The sequence below is a fragment of the Cavia porcellus genome, unplaced genomic scaffold (genome assembly GCF_034190915.1).
Source record: "Cavia porcellus strain 051 isolate PalLab524CR breed Dunkin Hartley unplaced genomic scaffold, mCavPor4.1 scaffold_7, whole genome shotgun sequence".
NCBI lineage: Eukaryota > Metazoa > Chordata > Mammalia > Rodentia > Caviidae > Cavia > Cavia porcellus.
This window is the reverse complement of record NW_026947490.1, coordinates 96,814,904-96,830,939: the sequence shown is the minus strand read 5'-3', so window position 1 is coordinate 96,830,939 and position 16,036 is coordinate 96,814,904. Positions and strand designations below refer to the sequence as shown.

General features: G+C 41.9%; 1 protein-coding gene and 1 long non-coding RNA gene across 4 annotated transcripts in view; one reads left to right on the top strand and one right to left on the bottom strand.

Annotated features, from left to right (window-relative positions):
• The window catches only part of Armc2 (armadillo repeat containing 2), a 99,910-nt gene extending 84,105 nt beyond the window's left edge, over positions 1-15,805 (bottom strand). Inside the window, exons 1-3 of one of the 2 annotated variants that reach the window (XM_003466015.4) lie at positions 15,622-15,805; positions 9,485-9,742; positions 6,055-6,127 (exon numbers count right to left, since the gene is read on the bottom strand). In XM_003466015.4, the coding sequence (XP_003466063.1) occupies positions 6,055-6,127; positions 9,485-9,702 (291 nt within the window). In that variant the 5' untranslated portion in view covers positions 9,703-9,742; positions 15,622-15,805. The remainder of the gene's footprint in view (positions 1-6,054; positions 6,128-9,484; positions 9,743-15,621) is intronic. The other variant, XM_023563456.2, reaches the window with a different exon arrangement.
• A 42-nt stretch (positions 15,806-15,847) lies between these two features.
• LOC111755696 (uncharacterized) overlaps positions 15,848-16,036 on the top strand; it is a 74,788-nt gene continuing 74,599 nt past the window's right edge. The window contains exon 1 of one of the 2 annotated variants that reach the window (XR_010048991.1): positions 15,848-16,036. This is a non-coding gene — a long non-coding RNA (uncharacterized LOC111755696). The other variant, XR_002790243.2, reaches the window with a different exon arrangement.

The following is a 16,036-nucleotide window of genomic DNA, read 5'->3' as shown; positions in this document are numbered from 1 at the left end:
AAATGGGGATCCGTATTAGCATTCTCCCACCAAGAATTTGCTAATTTCAATAATGATAACATGTTTCAAGATTCTATTTCTTTTTGATCACTGGCATCCAGTGCTGATTTTATAAGCCTGAACAAAAACAATTCACTTTACACCTTGAGAGAGACATTTTAGAGACTGGTTAGAAAAAAGGGAAATAAAATAATCAGTACAACACAGAGGGGGATCAATCACTTTGGGACCGAACAGTCCTGGAGAGGGATCTGTTTACCCGCTAGATGAACATGCCACTGACATTTTGACCCTGCCCAGCCGCACCAGAGGCAGCATTGCCCTCTTCCAGGGAAGCTCACATCAACACGCTTCCTGCCGTGGGAGCCTGTTAAGCGCCAGCCCCTTCCCCATGTGACACAGACTTTCGTTCCCCATTACTTTTTTTTTTCCGGCAGCAGTAGGAAAAAATCCGGGGTACTCTACCACTGAGCTACATCCCCTCCCTTTTTATTATTTATTCAGAGACAGGGTCTTGCTAAATTGCCCAGGCAGAAATCAAACTTGCATTGCTTCTGCCAGAGCCTCCTTGATGCTGGGATTACAGGCATCACCCTGGCCTCCCACACAACCTTCCTAGCAGAAGGATGCTGATTTGGAGATAAGCACATTCCCCTATCTACGTACTTCACTTTTTATTCTCCCCACTTTGTTACAAAACAGTCATAAGAAAATGTGGGGAAGGGGCTGGGGGTTTAGCTTAGCGGCATAAGCGCCTGCCTTGCAAGTAAGCAGTCATGAGTTCGATCCCTGGTACCGATAAAAATGAAAAAGACAAAAATTAAAAGAAAAAAAGAAAAAAAATGTGGGGAAGCTAATAGTGACAGAGAAGCAAGGAGTATAATATGGAGAAATGAGAGGTTCACACATCATCAAAAAGACATTAAAGATTCGTAATGATAACCTCAATATAGAAGGTCACCTCAAAACGTCTGTACGCCACAGCACCTTGAAACTGCAGCAAAGGTCAAGAAGTCTCCAAATAATAATACAGACAAAGCAGGTGGGTCTTTTCACAGCTGTTAGTACTAAATAAAAGGGCCCATTAAAGGGAGAATATTGTCTGGAAAGTTAATTTTTCTCCAAAAGAGAGTCAACCAAATTACCTTTGCTAGGCAAGACAGAGTGCCATCAGCACTCCTAGGTAAAAGGCATGATTTTTCTACTGCAAATTTGTAACTAGGTAATGAAATTTTAGTTTCATTTTAGTACTGACCTTTAACAAATTATTTATCGTATTTGAACATGTATCAACTATAAAGCAATGCACATAAAGCATTTTTAATTTTTCAAGGGAACACTACTAACCAGATTAGGAATTTATTTCACACTGGGATGTATAAAGTATTCTTCTATTTTATGCAGAAAAATGGCTTTTATGAAGAAAATTAGTAAAACAGCTTTTTTAAAAAAGTCAAATTCAGATACTTCTAGAAATCAGAGAATCCTGCGTGCACACTCATTGAGACTTGAGAACAAACAAGGGCACCTCGTGGGACAGCTGACCTTGATTGCCAGCTTGACTGGCTGCAGACCTTAGTGTATGTGGGTGGGTCATGGGGATGTGACCTTGGGGACTATATCTGGTCCTTGGCTCCTTCCTTTCTGACGCGTGCCTGATGTTCTGCTTCTCAGCAGCTATGATCTCAGCTGCTGTGAGCTCCTGGACCTTCGGTCACGATATTCCTGCCTTGAAGGCAGCCAACCACGGACTGAGCCCTCTGAAATCATGGCCAAATGAACTCCTTTAAGTTGCAAGTGTTAGGCAATTTGTCCCAGCAGGAAAGTTGATTAATACACCAAAAAATTCAGGTATTATTATTTATTCTGGCTGATATAACTGGTGAGTTTCTAAGCTGTTTTCTTTTTAAAAGAAACTACATTTTGATTCACCTGTCAATATACTTGGAGCTCTGTTCGCATACAGGAATTTATTCGTAATCACATTAGTCTGTGCTGTTAGAAGTCAGCATAGTAGTGTCCTGGGGAGGCAGTGGCTGTGCAGCTGGCCTTCCTGACTCTACAAATGACCTCTTTGATGCTGCTGTGGGATCTGTGTTTTCCTTTTAAATGCCTGTTGCTGAGAGTTTAGTTTGTGTTAACTGTACTCTCATGATCCGTCTATTCTGTACATCAGAAATCTGAACAAACCAACTTGGAGCTTAACTGATGATGTCAAACAACAAAATTCCCTACTTACTCACATGGCCACGTCTCTGCTGACTTCATTCAGTCCCAAGGAAGCGAACACACTACTTTGTACCCATTAACAGGGCAGCAGAATAAAAACACGAATAGCTACCCGCGAACCACCCCAGTTTCCGGGCTGCTGTGGGATGCTGAGGAGCTGCTGAGGGACAAAAGGCATCCCGGCAAGCCTGCATACTGGGAGACGACCGTGTTAGTGCAAAGCTACAAAATGCAGCGCTTGCACCGTCTTACAAGCTGACAGGCGCTCACAGGATCCTCCTGAGCCAAGTGGACCAGCAGCCAGGGCCTGCCGGTCAGCATTAGGGGCATTTCTTTTCCATCACTCTCAGAAGCCCGGGCAACTTGAATGCGGAGCAGTTGTGGTCTGCTGACTGGTGTGTGGGAGCCTAGGCCAGTCAGGAAGGGGAGACACATGCCCAAGAGCAGAGTCAGCAATCCAGCCCGTGCGGCAGCTGGAAGGGCTCCCCCCGGGTCCCTCCTCCCTGACTGCCTGCGGCTTCAGGAAAAATAAAAGGCCAAGTCATTGGAGAAAGCGCTCTAGGTGCAAAAGGTGCCTGGTAACACTCACAACTCTTTCAGCAAACGTGTGCCTGAAGGTCAGGCACCTCCCTCCACCTCTCCCGTGTCCCATCCTTTCCGCCCTTCTCTCCAGGGTCCCCCACCCCCCCACTTCAATTCCCCCTTGCCTTTGTCAGTTTAGTGACTACCAGAGTCCAAGGTTCCTTGAAACAGTAAAGTCAAAAAGAGGGAGGAAGAGCAGGTAATCTGAGGTCATTTTCAGGGTGTTTGAACCGGGAACCTCAAATTTTCACTGTTGTTTGAAATATATTTAAGCTCTTATATAGTCTACCGTAACAAAAGAAATTTACACTCCAGCAGTCATTTTACTTACCGTGGGGTGAATATCTTAGACTGCGCTTACTGTGAACATAGCACCCACCCACACTGCAGTAAGGAAATTTAATTTCTTGACCCTAAATAGAGGCAAATGCCAGTATCGTCTTGGCCAACATCTGTCCTGCAGTCTAAGGCTGCACCACTTTGATAAGGCCGCGAGCACTCTAGACTTTCAGAAAACAATAGGTCCCAAGTGAGTGAATCCCCCAAATCTGCAGTAATGAGTCACAAAACTGACTCAAAGCGCGAGTAGTTCTAAAGGCGACAGATGTACGAGGCGGTTTCAACAAATGGAAGCAAATTATTTACTGCATATTGGCTTACGTTTAATATTTTGGGATTTTTTTCCATCTTCGATATAATAACAGGTACAATCTCCCTCAGAGGCATTAAGTATTTTAAAAATTTAAAATACTTTTTGAGACACTGGCCATACATTACTGATACTGCCGAGTGATGCTGGTTTTCTGTTATGATTGCGTTGTGGTTACACAGAAGGCTGTCTGTTCAGATGACACGCAGACTCATGAACTGTTATCAATGAAGTGTCATGATGCTGCAACTTACTGTCACACAGTTCATCAAAACGAAACACATGGGCAAACACACTTAAGTGCACAGTAATAAACATTGAGGAGGCTGACTAACATTGCAGCTCCGTGGGAGTCTAAGGAATTGATATCACTTTGGTAGCAGACGCCTAAGGGGAAGGTGGCTAGAATGGGGAAGAGAGACTGGGATTCTAGTCCAGTCTCTTCTAGCTTTGTGTAATCGGGCTCTGGACCCAAGAGAAGACAGAAAATTTATTACTGAGAAAAGGTTAAAATAGACCATCTCTAACTCGCGTAAGTAAAAAAGGGTTCCCAATAATAGGTGTCTTTATTGTTGAGTGTCAGGATACTTCTGATAAACATGGTTATTAATTGAACATTTACATACTGATGTTAGGCATTCCTGCCTTTTCCCCACGGCTCTGAAAGCAGCAACCAGACTGTCTTTTAGGAGACTGCAGGTAGATACCTTTTCTTTGGGGACCCTGAATTGCCCCTCAGGGAGCCCCTAAAGAAATGCCACTGGAGGGGACAGCAGGAACACAGCCCAGCCAGACGCCCTAACCCGGGTGTGAATAGATACAATCTATAAATTAACCAACCCATCCATATGTCAGCAAGCAGCATGGGTCACCAGAGCAGAGTCTCTAGCGTGAGACACGGAGACCAAAATAAGCATAAAAATGCAACAAGGCTGTAAAGGGAGCAGAAAGCTAAACTAAAATAACTTAGCCAGGAGAAGTGATCTCTCCACTTGAGAGCTGAAGCAGAGGGGATCAAGAGTTCAAGGCTGGCCTGAACTACACAGTGAGACCTGTCTCCAACTCGCCCCAGGCCCCCCAAAATCAAAACTATCACTACTAGATTCAGATAAGATGCTGCAACTATGAAACAAAACTGTAATACTATATAAAAACACAATTGTTAAGAAAAAATAAGCTAGAAATGAAAATAACTCAATAAAGGGCTTAGAATATAAAGGTTTCTCCCCCCGCCAAACAAGATGTACAACAGAAAAACTGAAGACTTAGTTGATCCTGCATTGGAATAACAAATCCTAGAAAAGCAAACAGATCAGATCAGTGTACACTGAATGTATGCACGGAAATGCCACGCATGATCAATTGGTATGTACAATTAATAAACCTTAATAGAAACGGTTTTAAAAGTGAGGGAGACACGATCAAAATAATTCAAGAGCACTTCCCAGAATTTAAAGACAGAATTTAAATTCTACCTTAAAAGGGCAATTCAAGTAACTCAGCTACCAAAGGCACAGTATCTTGAAATCTCACAGCAAAGACAAAATCCCTACCAACTTCTAGAAAGGGCAAAAAAGGAAGCAAGGATCTGGAATGATTTACTGTCCATGTGGTCCTTCTTAAGAAGCTGGGAAGGAAGTTCTACCAACATCAGAAGATCGGGAAAGAGAAAAAGATTCAGGAAACTGGAAAAGCGCCCCGCGGCAGGAGCTCCCGTGGGTCCATGATGAAGAATATGGGAAGACAGCCCTCAGCAGGTGGCCAGGGAAGTGCGAGGGCCAGACACCCAGGAGCTGACCACACGAGCACCCAACGATGATCCAGCTTTGAGGGGAGAGTCTGGGGTTGAAATGGTAACAACAGGAAACTGAAAACGCAAGTCAACTGTTAGCATCAGAGAAAACACAAAGCAGTGCGCGGAGCAAAGTCAATCATTAGTCATCGTTAATGACTCAGTTACAAACATTTACATAACGAGAGTCCAAGAAACCTGATCTAACCAAAGTTATGTTCCATCCACATTGGGAGCACCAGCAGGGACAGAAAAGCTAGGAGGGGTGTGATGGGACACGAAGGGACAGACAAGAGCTGCATGTGCAGGTCCTTAGTGGGAGTCATCAGACAACTCAAGCTCCTCAGTCAGAGCAGCAGGTAATACAACGTGGTGTTTAGGAATCTGGACGTGAGTACCAGATCTCTGTCGGCCATCTCTCTCTCTTTCTATCTAAAATTGTAAATATAAAATATTTAAAATATAATTTTAAAAATAAAATTTATACATAAAATTTTATACGTAACTGTTAAAAAACAATACATACCTATTTTTTAAGAATACAAATATTGTGAAACATTTTGTTTACCAAATTACTATATTTTTTAAAAATTCTTTATCAAACTACAGGTACACTACAGAAGTGTTTCATTAGATACATGAACCACGATACTTGAAAAATATAAAGGAATTTACTTTAATATTACACTATCACATGATTGACCTACTACGTGATAATTCCCTAGCACACAGAAGTGCTGACTCCAAGTTTGGGCCAGTTCCATTTCACAGCTCATGTGGCAACGCAGTATAATGTACTCACCAGCTCTAGTGGACTGAGACGGGTGCCAGAGATCGGCTTACAGTCAGGTGACTCAAAGCTGGACGCATGCAGGCTGAGAGAAGAGACAGTGCAGAGTTAAGCGTTGGGGAAGAAGTCTCTTTTATTTCGCCTATGTTAGCTAAATGTTGCTGAAAAATAAGTAAAAGCATTTAACTCATAAGCCTTGAGAAAAGAGCAATTTTAAAATGTTAGTACTTAAAACATTTTATTAACAAGCTTTCACTACTTTGGGAAGATTTTTAAAACATTAAATAATGAAAAGAAATGCATATAGTGATTTTAAAAAAAACTCTGCATCACTTTATAAAGTTGTATAACAATCACCCCCAACCATTTTATTCCAAAATAACTTCCTGGAACTGATGTTTAGAATTATCTTTAGAAATCTTGAACAAAAGTCAAACTTAAAATAAGTATCTTGAAATCAATTAACACAATCCACACTAACAAGTTAAAGGAGAAAAATCATATGATCAGATCAATAGATACAGAAAGAGTATCTGATAAAACCCAACTATTGACAATAAAAATCTCTCAGTGAATTAGGAATAGAAGGAACCTCCTTCAATTTAATAAGGAACATCTAAAAACACCATAGAGATATCATGCTTCGTGATGAGAAACCTGAAGCTTTCTAAGATCACGAACACGGCAAGAATGTGCCCTTTTACTGCAGCTTTTCAGTATCATACTGAAGTTCTAGGTAATGCGGCAAGACAAGAAAAGGGAGTAAAAGGCATATGGATCGCAACAACAACACAAAACAAACTTTGCTGATGGCACAATCACCTGGGTAGGAAATCCTAAGGAACAGACAAAAGAGTCCTCCAGTAAGTGACTGTGGCAGGGTTATAGGATACAAGATGAAGGCTAAGAAGTCAGCTGCTTCCCTATATACCAGAAATGAACAAGTGGAAACTAACACAAAATCAGGTGCATTAGCGTCCCCTTCAATGAAACACTTCAACATAAATCTAACAAAATGTGTAAAACATCTGAATGAAAGAGATAGTAAGAACGAAAGAAATCAAAGAACTAAATAATCAGAAAGGCATTCCACTTACACAGCTAAGAAGACTCAACATTGTCAAGATGTTGGCTGGTCCCAATTTGAACTAAGATTTAATGCAATCTGAATAAAAATCCCAAATAATTTTGTAGGTATCAATAAACTAATTATTAAGTTAATGTGGAGAAGCAAAAGACCCAGAATAGTCAACATAACACTGAAAGAAAAGAACAAATTCAGAGCACTGACAATACCAGACTTCAAAACATACTACTGTAATCATGACAATGTGGGGTTGGTGAACCAACAGACCAACAGACCAACAGACCAGCGGGACAGAATGCAGAGACCAGAAATGGACCCATGTAAATACAGTCAACTGATCTTTGACAAAGGAACAAAGGCAATAGAGATTTCCTTAACTTACAACAGAGTGACAGCACAGTTGAAAATTTTGTAGTTAAAAACATTTTAAATATACCAGTACTGTATGCTGTAGAGTATAGACTGTTTGCCCTCACGATCATGTGGCTGACTGGAAGCTACAGCTTGTCAATTCTGCCAGCATCACGAGAGAGTATCCTACTGCATATGGCTACGGCAGGAAAAGATCAAAATTCAAAGTCCCAGTTCTATGGCATATGTATCCCTTTCACATGACTGTAAAATATAAAACCGTTAAGTTGATCAGGGACTTTGTGCACTATAGAGAGATAGCCTTTGACAGATGGTGCTAGACAAATGAACATCTACATGCCAAAAAAGGAAACTAGACAGAGACATTACACCCATTACAAAAATTAACTCAAATCTATCCTGGACCTAAATATGAGACTTAAAACTATAAACCTCCTACAGGATAACAGGAGAAAGTCTAGGTTTCTCTGGGTACAGTGATGACTCTTACACAACCTCAAAGGCATGATCCATGAAAGAAAGACTAAGTAAGCTAGACTTAACTAAAATTTAAAATGTCTGTTCTACAAGAGACACCATTAAGAAAGCAAGAAGAAAACCCAGACTAGTAGAAAACATCTGCAAAAGACACACAGTACAAGATAAAAGATGGCTACTCAAAATACTCCCAGAATTATTAATCAATAATAAGCCAGATGTGGTGGCCCATGCCTGTAATCTCAGCACGTGGGAGGCCAAGACAGGAAGACTGAGTTTGAGGCCAGCCTCGAATACAGAGACGCTGACTCAAACACAAAAAACAAATGATGACAATAACAACATAGTTCCACAATAAGGACACAATGCAAATAAAAACTGGGTCACAGCCCTTAATGAATGAGGACAGATGGAGGGAGAAAAGATGTTCCATACCACACATCACCAAGAACATGCAAATGAAGAGACAGATGCCACTACATGACTATTATGAGGGTCAAACTCCAGACCGCAGACATCACCAAACGCTGATGAGGGCATGGAGAGGAACAGGAACTCTCACGCTGGTGGGAGCGGGAAAGTGTAGTCACTTCTGAGGACAGTTTGGTGATTGTTTTTTTTACAGAACTAAAGACACTCTTACCATATAATCCAGCAACTGTCTTCTATTTATCAGAAGGAGCTAAAAACTTATGTCCATATAAAAACTTGTACAATGATGCTGACAGCAGCCTCATCTATAATTCCCAAAACTTGGAAGGAACTGAAATGTCCTTCAGTAGGTGAATCAGTAAACTGTGGCACATCCAGGCAGCGGAATATCATTAGGCACCACAAAGATATGGCTATCAAATCATGGAAAATGACAGAGGAAACGTACATGCTGTTACCAAGTAAAGCAAGCAGTTTGAAAAGACTACTTGGAGGTAGACCAGATAATGAGAATCGAGGCCTAACTGATAAAGGAGAAAACAGCAAGCTCTACTCCTTTGGCAACATACAGGGATGCTGGTACTTCTCAGTGCTAGGGAAAAGTCAACATAGCTCAGATTCAGTGATCTGCCTGGGTGTATACTTCAGATAATAAGAGGCAGATGAATCTTCTGCTATTCTAAGCGCTTGTAACCCTAAGTGAATAAAAATCAAGGTGAGCCAGACCCTCGGGTCTCTTTGTCCACTGGAGGCAAGAGCTCCCTGGTCACCAAATTCTAAAGTGACTCTGTGTTTGTTTTTCATCCTTGTTTGCCCCTGGTCAGAGGACAAACTAGCAGGACTGGGTCTCTACAAGTGGTGCCCGAACAAAGAACTGATCAGACCTGATCAGTGGTTTCCTCCACTACATGTTATATGATGCCTACTATGTGATACTCTAGAAAAGACAAATATGGAGACAAAAAAAGATGACTGGTTGCCAGGGATTGGGAGGAAGGACAAATCCACAGAGCAGAACTAAGAGAAAATGTAGTCTGGTGGCCTCGGTGTACCTGAAGGTTAAGTGTCATTCACCTGAAGGAGGAAGGAGGCCTGTTTTCTGGTGTTCTTGAGGATGCAGGTCCAAATAGTTTCCTTTGGTCTTCCTGGGGCGTAAACGGTCTTTGGGTTCTAACTGTTCTTAACGCATTTCGTGCTTCACTTATGATTTCTGCACTGGTCTTCTGTTTGGACACTGAAGGTCGATAAAACGGATCCATTTTTTCCAACTTCTTATCATTTGAAGACAGCATCTTTCCTTTTTAAGGTAAAATGGTTTTCAGATACCACACCCTGCAAACATACAGTACGATAAATATCAGCTGTTGCTATCCAGTGCTTTAGAAAGGAGAGCTCAAGCCCTTCCACATAGTAAACTATTCTTTTATATTAGCTTGAAAAAAAACAAACAATTTTTAGTTAAAAAGCTAAACAGCAGACAAAGATGAAAGAATAGCTCTCAAAAACATGGGCTGCACAGTTCTGCTAATGTGTGATTGAGGAAAAGATGCACAGGGAAGAAACCCAAGATACAGGAGGAGAGAATCATCTCATTTTAGGGTAGGGGTGGCATGGAGGGTTGAGACTGGGGCCTCACGCACGGTAGGTGGGTGCTCCCCCACTCAGCTACATCCCCAGCCTGTGTCTCATACTGACCTACAAGAAACACTAGGAGATTTCTTAAAATTTTAAACTAAAGTTGCCTTTTCTTCCATTGAATTTTAGACAGACAAGGACTACTTCCAAACTACATCTGCTTTACAACAAACCTCTGGGAATGGCTTGGCCCCGTAATTGTCTATGATGCTTTTGATTGAGGTGATTCAAATCACCTTCCATGCAGAAAAGTGTGCTAGATGAATACATACCAAATATCACTATAAAACATTTCTGTCCCAGGCATTTTGCCCAGTTAAACAGTTAAAATTCTGTACAAGGGTCATGAGAATGCAGGTCCTTCTTAACTGTTGGTGTATCCCATGAAGACCAATTTGGCTTTAAAATAGTCTAGAGTTTTTTGAGTTTTATTCCATTTTTATTTTTTATTAGTACACATATGCAGTTTATGATCTGCTCCTTGTGAGGAGCTGATACACATACTAATGCATATCAGTTCTCTTTTTCATCCCCTTCTCTCGGTCCTCTTCCCTTTTTATGAAAGATCTAGTGTCCTTAAAATCACCCGGATTTTTAAAAGTTAAATTCTAATTAATACATGGCACTAGGTATTCATTTCTTTAAAAAAATTTTACTCTGACAAAATAAAAAACAGTTCCGATCCTATAAAAAATAGTGTATCTCTAAAGAGACAGAGCCCTAAATTATTTATGGATTCCAGCAACCCACTTTTAGAATGGGTTTGGCCAAAAAGGAACTATTTTTTTTTGTGCCTTATGTGAAAGGAAACTACTAAGTACAATGAACAAGTGATTACTCAAGACTAGATTTATTATATAATGATTCTAAGCTTAAGATTTTACTTAACAACAAACAATAAGAGTATTTGTTTAGTTCTAGCCAGGTCCTACCCTAAAAATTTTCAAGGAAAAGACATGGAAGAAAACTGCAAATGATATGTCACTCTTTTCATATGAAAACACCAAGTGTTGCACTAAAATAGAAAAGTTACTAGGTAACCAACACTATGCAAGGAGTTATTGATACAAAATTTTGAATTTAAGCAAAGTTTCTAGAATTATATACATTAATGCAGATTAAAAAATAAGAACAGACCTATTATGTTTTACTTCTAATACTTCTGACGTTTGGCTCTTCATTTTAAAATATTCAATGTTAGCTGGTTGTGGTGGCGCATGCCTGTAATCCCAGCACTCAGGAGGCTGAGGCAGAAGGACTGTTGTGAGTTCAAGACCAGCCTGGATTGCAAACTGAGCTCAAGGCCAGCCTGAACTGCATAGTGAGACCCTGTCTCAAAAAGACAAAATAAATAAAATATTCAAGATGATTTATTTTTAAATATTCAAAGTCTTTTCAGTATATACATACACACTTATATACACTGTTTGAGTGCATAATATAAATTCAGCCAGCAACATCTAACTTCAGTGGTCATGACAGGTTCTTTGTTTTGTGTATAGAAGACCCATTGCAGGGCTGGGTGTGTAGCTCAGTGGTGGAGCGGGTACTTCGCACGCAGAGACCTTGATTTCACCCCCACCACTCCCTAGAGATTAAACAACTGCGGTACAAAATTGCGTCCCTTAACAAGAAGAGGTTTCTTCTGTAGCCTATACCAGGTCTGCTATCCTTTTGGCCCCATATAGCACCGAGAAGTCTACCAATGTCCAAGGGAAATCTGGCAAGCCTAATAAAAGTTGAAGATGCTTTAGGGAGTAATAAAGGACCCTCATCCTTCACCCAATGGACTTCTCTGGCTATCCTTATTTTGCGTTGACAAGTATTCTGCTTTGCAGAGCAATAAAGCAGAGATATTTATTCCTGTTACATTCTAAGATATCTGTGAATTATCCAGTATGCAGGAATTCAGGCTGATCAAGTTAAGATTGGACACAATGTAAATAATGGCCTCAAAATATTTCTGTCTGTAAACATTTTCCACACATTCTAACATAGTTTTCTGTATCCCTTTTTTCTCTTCCCTCCAAATCTCAGTTTAACTTTTCTTTGATGAAAAACTAGTATAATGTAAGATATGTACTGTTAATCTTTTATTGTTATATTAATATTTTCTTAACTAACTCAGTCATGGAAACGTTTAATAATACAAGTAAATGGTTAATAGTACAGTTCTTTAGGAGGTAGGATTGCTTATCTTGTTCTAATTAAATTACAAATTATTATAGATGGTTTACTAAATTGAAAAATTTGGAAGCATTTGTAAGTCTGCCCACTTATAGTGATTTCACTATTCTTGAACCATAACACAACATTTTCACAGAAATTTTAATGTTATAAAATTTTCTTGGCAATAGGAACAAATTCATTCAACTAGTATAGACCAACTATTTCCTGTGTGCAAATCTCTCTGCTTGGCTCTCCAGGAACACAGAGAAATAAAATACTGTCTTAATTCTCAGCAAGATAGAGCATTAATACTAAATATTTATTTTAATACCAGCACATCATCTCAGTCACTAATTTTGTGATGTGGATAGAGTCTTAGGCAGTGGTAAAAGAAAAGCTGTGCCCTGTCCTCAGAGGTGATACTCAGCTATCCCTGCTCGTTGGCACGGTGGGACACAGGACACTGTGGGCTTCAACTGTTAACTCACGATCTCACGACACACCAACACTTTCCCCAGCAGAGCTCCCTTGGTGTGCACCGGCTCAATCTCAGCCCTACTTATAGCAGAATGATTTTAGTCTGAGGAAGAAACTGAGGCAGCCAGAAAAATAAATCACCAAGAGATTACAAAGGAGGAAAAGAAGGCACCTGGCAGGTTTATGGAAGACGTATTAGCTGAAAAGTGGGCTGAATCTGAACAGGCGGCAGTGGCTGGTGTGGGGGCTGGAGCTGAGAAAGTTCCAGAAAAGTCAGTGAGTGAACAGAGGAAGGCCATCCAGAACACATGGGTTGTGTGTGGATAAGAGGGAATTCTAAAAGCAAAGATTGGGGCCACATCAAGCAAATTTAAATAAACAAAACAAGCCAGGTAAGATAGTGAATGCCTGAAATTATAGCACTCTGGGAAACTGAGGCAGAAGAAAAGAAAGAAAGGGAGGAGAATGGAGTTCAATGCATAGGCTCAAGGTTGAAAAAAAGAAAGATGTGATCCACTAAGGAAAGATGGGCAGGAGAGGAGGAAAGAGACTAAAAGTGGCAAAGTCAGGCAGCTCTTACACAGTTACCACACACACACACACACACACACACACACACACACACACATCTCAACTCTTAAGAGGTCTTTTGTTCAAGGAACCTTTCCTCTCTCACCCTTCTAGCCTGAGAGAGTGTCCTTCATCGGGACTCCGCAAGGTCCCCTGCTGTCTCCAGGTCCCTACACTGCCCGGCTGTGGCGGAAGTGCTCATGCACCTGGTGTTGTCCCACCAGAGTCTGACTCAGCCTTCCACGGGAGGTGCAGGTGAAGATCAGCACCTGCACAACTGCTAACCTCCTGTCGCAAATACAGACTTGAGCTAAATTTCTAGGCGAGGGCTGCACGGCTTCTTTAATTGGAGGTGCTTGTTACAGAGGATTACAAAACTCATCAGACTTTATTTCAAATGGATCAATTTATGGTGCCACATGGTAATACGAGTTTAGCGTTAGCCCCCTCTCCCTTTCTTGATTTTATTTCAAGTTTCCCAGCAGGAAGTACGACTTGGTGTATGCTGTTCTCAGTGAGCGAAGTGTCTCCTACACTTTGCTTCCTGTAGGCTTCCTGCCTACAGGACAGGAGTGAAGGCCGTATGGCAGTGACAGGAGGGAAGAGAGGAGGTGAGGTGCATGGAGAACCAAGAAACTAACAGAACTTGGCCTCCTGGAAGACAAGAGGTCAGGGATGCAGACGTAGAGAGACTAGACAGAGAGAGAGAGAGAGAGAGAGAGAGAGAGAGAGAAGCTTTTAAAATGAGTGGGAAGAGGAGCAGATCATGAAGGGGGAGAAGAAGTTCAGTTCTGCCTTGTATCAGTTGTCCTGAGTCTGTGGTGCACAAAGAGATCGAGGAGGGTCATGTCCAGCAAGAGGGTATTCAACACTTTTTTAAAGGAAAGTATTTCTCATTGGTTTCCGGGAAAGCCCAGAGTTATCTTTCACGGGATTTCATACCAAATTATAAAAAGCAGCCTTTACCTTTGCTGCTGATGTCCACCAGAACAAAAGCCTTCACGCTAAATGAAATTTTTGCTATTGGGGTGTTAGCGACAGGGGACAGGCTGGCCATCTTTACACTCTTCCCTTCAAATTAAATACTTGGTCCCTCTCCAGGGCCCAACAATGCTCCAACAATTCAAGTCTCTGACTGTGGGGGCTGGGGATTTAGCTCAGTGGCATAAGCACCTGCCTTGCAAGCAGGCAGTCGTGAGTTTGATCCCCAGTATCGATGAAAAGGAAAAACACAAAAACAAACAAAAAAAGACAAATCAAGTCTCTGACTGTGAGAAAGGCCTGCATAAAACTCTAAGACTGTTTCTTCTAAAATATTGATAGTAATGAGAATCATCTCAGGCTTCTTTTGAGTTAAGTAGAATGATTCATCTAAAGTGCTTTAGCATGATGCTGGGTTATTAGAAAACATTAACAAACGACTGTCCAAGTGCTAATTTAATAAAGGAATATGGAAAAACTTTTTTCCAGTAAATGAAACTTTATTTAAGAAAAAAAAAAAAGGATGGGGCTGGGGGTTCAGTTCAGTGGCACAAGGCTTGCCTGGCAAGTGCAAGGTCATGAGTTCAATGCCCAGTACCAAAAAAAAAAAAAAAAGGAAATTGCAAAGACCAGAATATTAGTTCAATGTTTTCATTCATTTCATAAGTTTTAGAATTTAAATCGGGGTTCTTTATGAAAATAAAGAACTTTTACTAAGTATTTTATTGAACATGACCATATCAAAAGTCCTATAAATTCACAAAATAGGATATAAGCAAGCCCAGAGCTTGCTTTTCTGACAAGTTAAAAGAAATCTAAATGGGGGTAGAATGGAAAGCCTACTGTGATACTGTAGGAATGAAGCATCAAAGGCATTTTGTACATGTACTTTACCATATGGCAAACATTTAACCATGGCAAGTTCCATATATACTTTATCCACCTGTTGTCTAGACGAGCCCAGGAACTGTCCGCATGACTTTCACTATCCCGTCTGCCTGGACAAAACCCTTCAGCCTACCGCCCTCTCATTCAACAAATATTCTGAGCTTCTACTAAGTACCAGCCAGCCAGCTGGTCAACAACTCGGTGCACAGAAGTGCACGGCTGCGCCCGAACTCTTCGTTGCCTCTCTTGATTAAGGACAGAAAGGCCAAGGCTGCAGAAGGAGGCCCCAGGAAACCGGCGGGGGACGCCTCACCTCCCGCGCAGACAGAGGCTCCCATACTCCCGGCAAAGCCCAGTGGTCCAGGGGTCCGGGTCAGGGCCGAGCCTGGCAGCATCGTCACCCCGCCCGCCCTCCTGAGCTCCGGCTCCGCCAAACCGGCCGCCGTCTCCATGGTAACTGTACACAAACCACCTCCCGCCGGGATGCCTACCAGCAATCCTGGGCCGCCGCTGGGCAGGTGGAGGACGGGAGGATGCGTTTGGATTGGGCACAGGGAAGAGGACTCCAGACCTGACCCAAAGTACCTGTGACAGCGCTGGAGACAGAAACCCCGGCGGAGTTCAGCGCATCCCCCACCTCTCCTACTTCCGCGCCGCGGGAGAAGGTAGGCGGAGTCACCCGCGGGCGCTGCTCCGCTACTGAGCCTGCGCAGACCCGCCCCCGCGCATGCGTAGAATGCCGGGCCGGGCGGCGGGTGCTGGAGTACCAGGCTCAGGAGGAGAGGCGTCTAGGGAGGTGTCCACTCGTAAACTAGCAGTTTGCCGGACCGCGTTTGCTGATCCACTGTGAAATCCCTGCGCCGCTTTTACATTACAGTGCCCAGGACAGCAGCTAAGCTGTTTAGG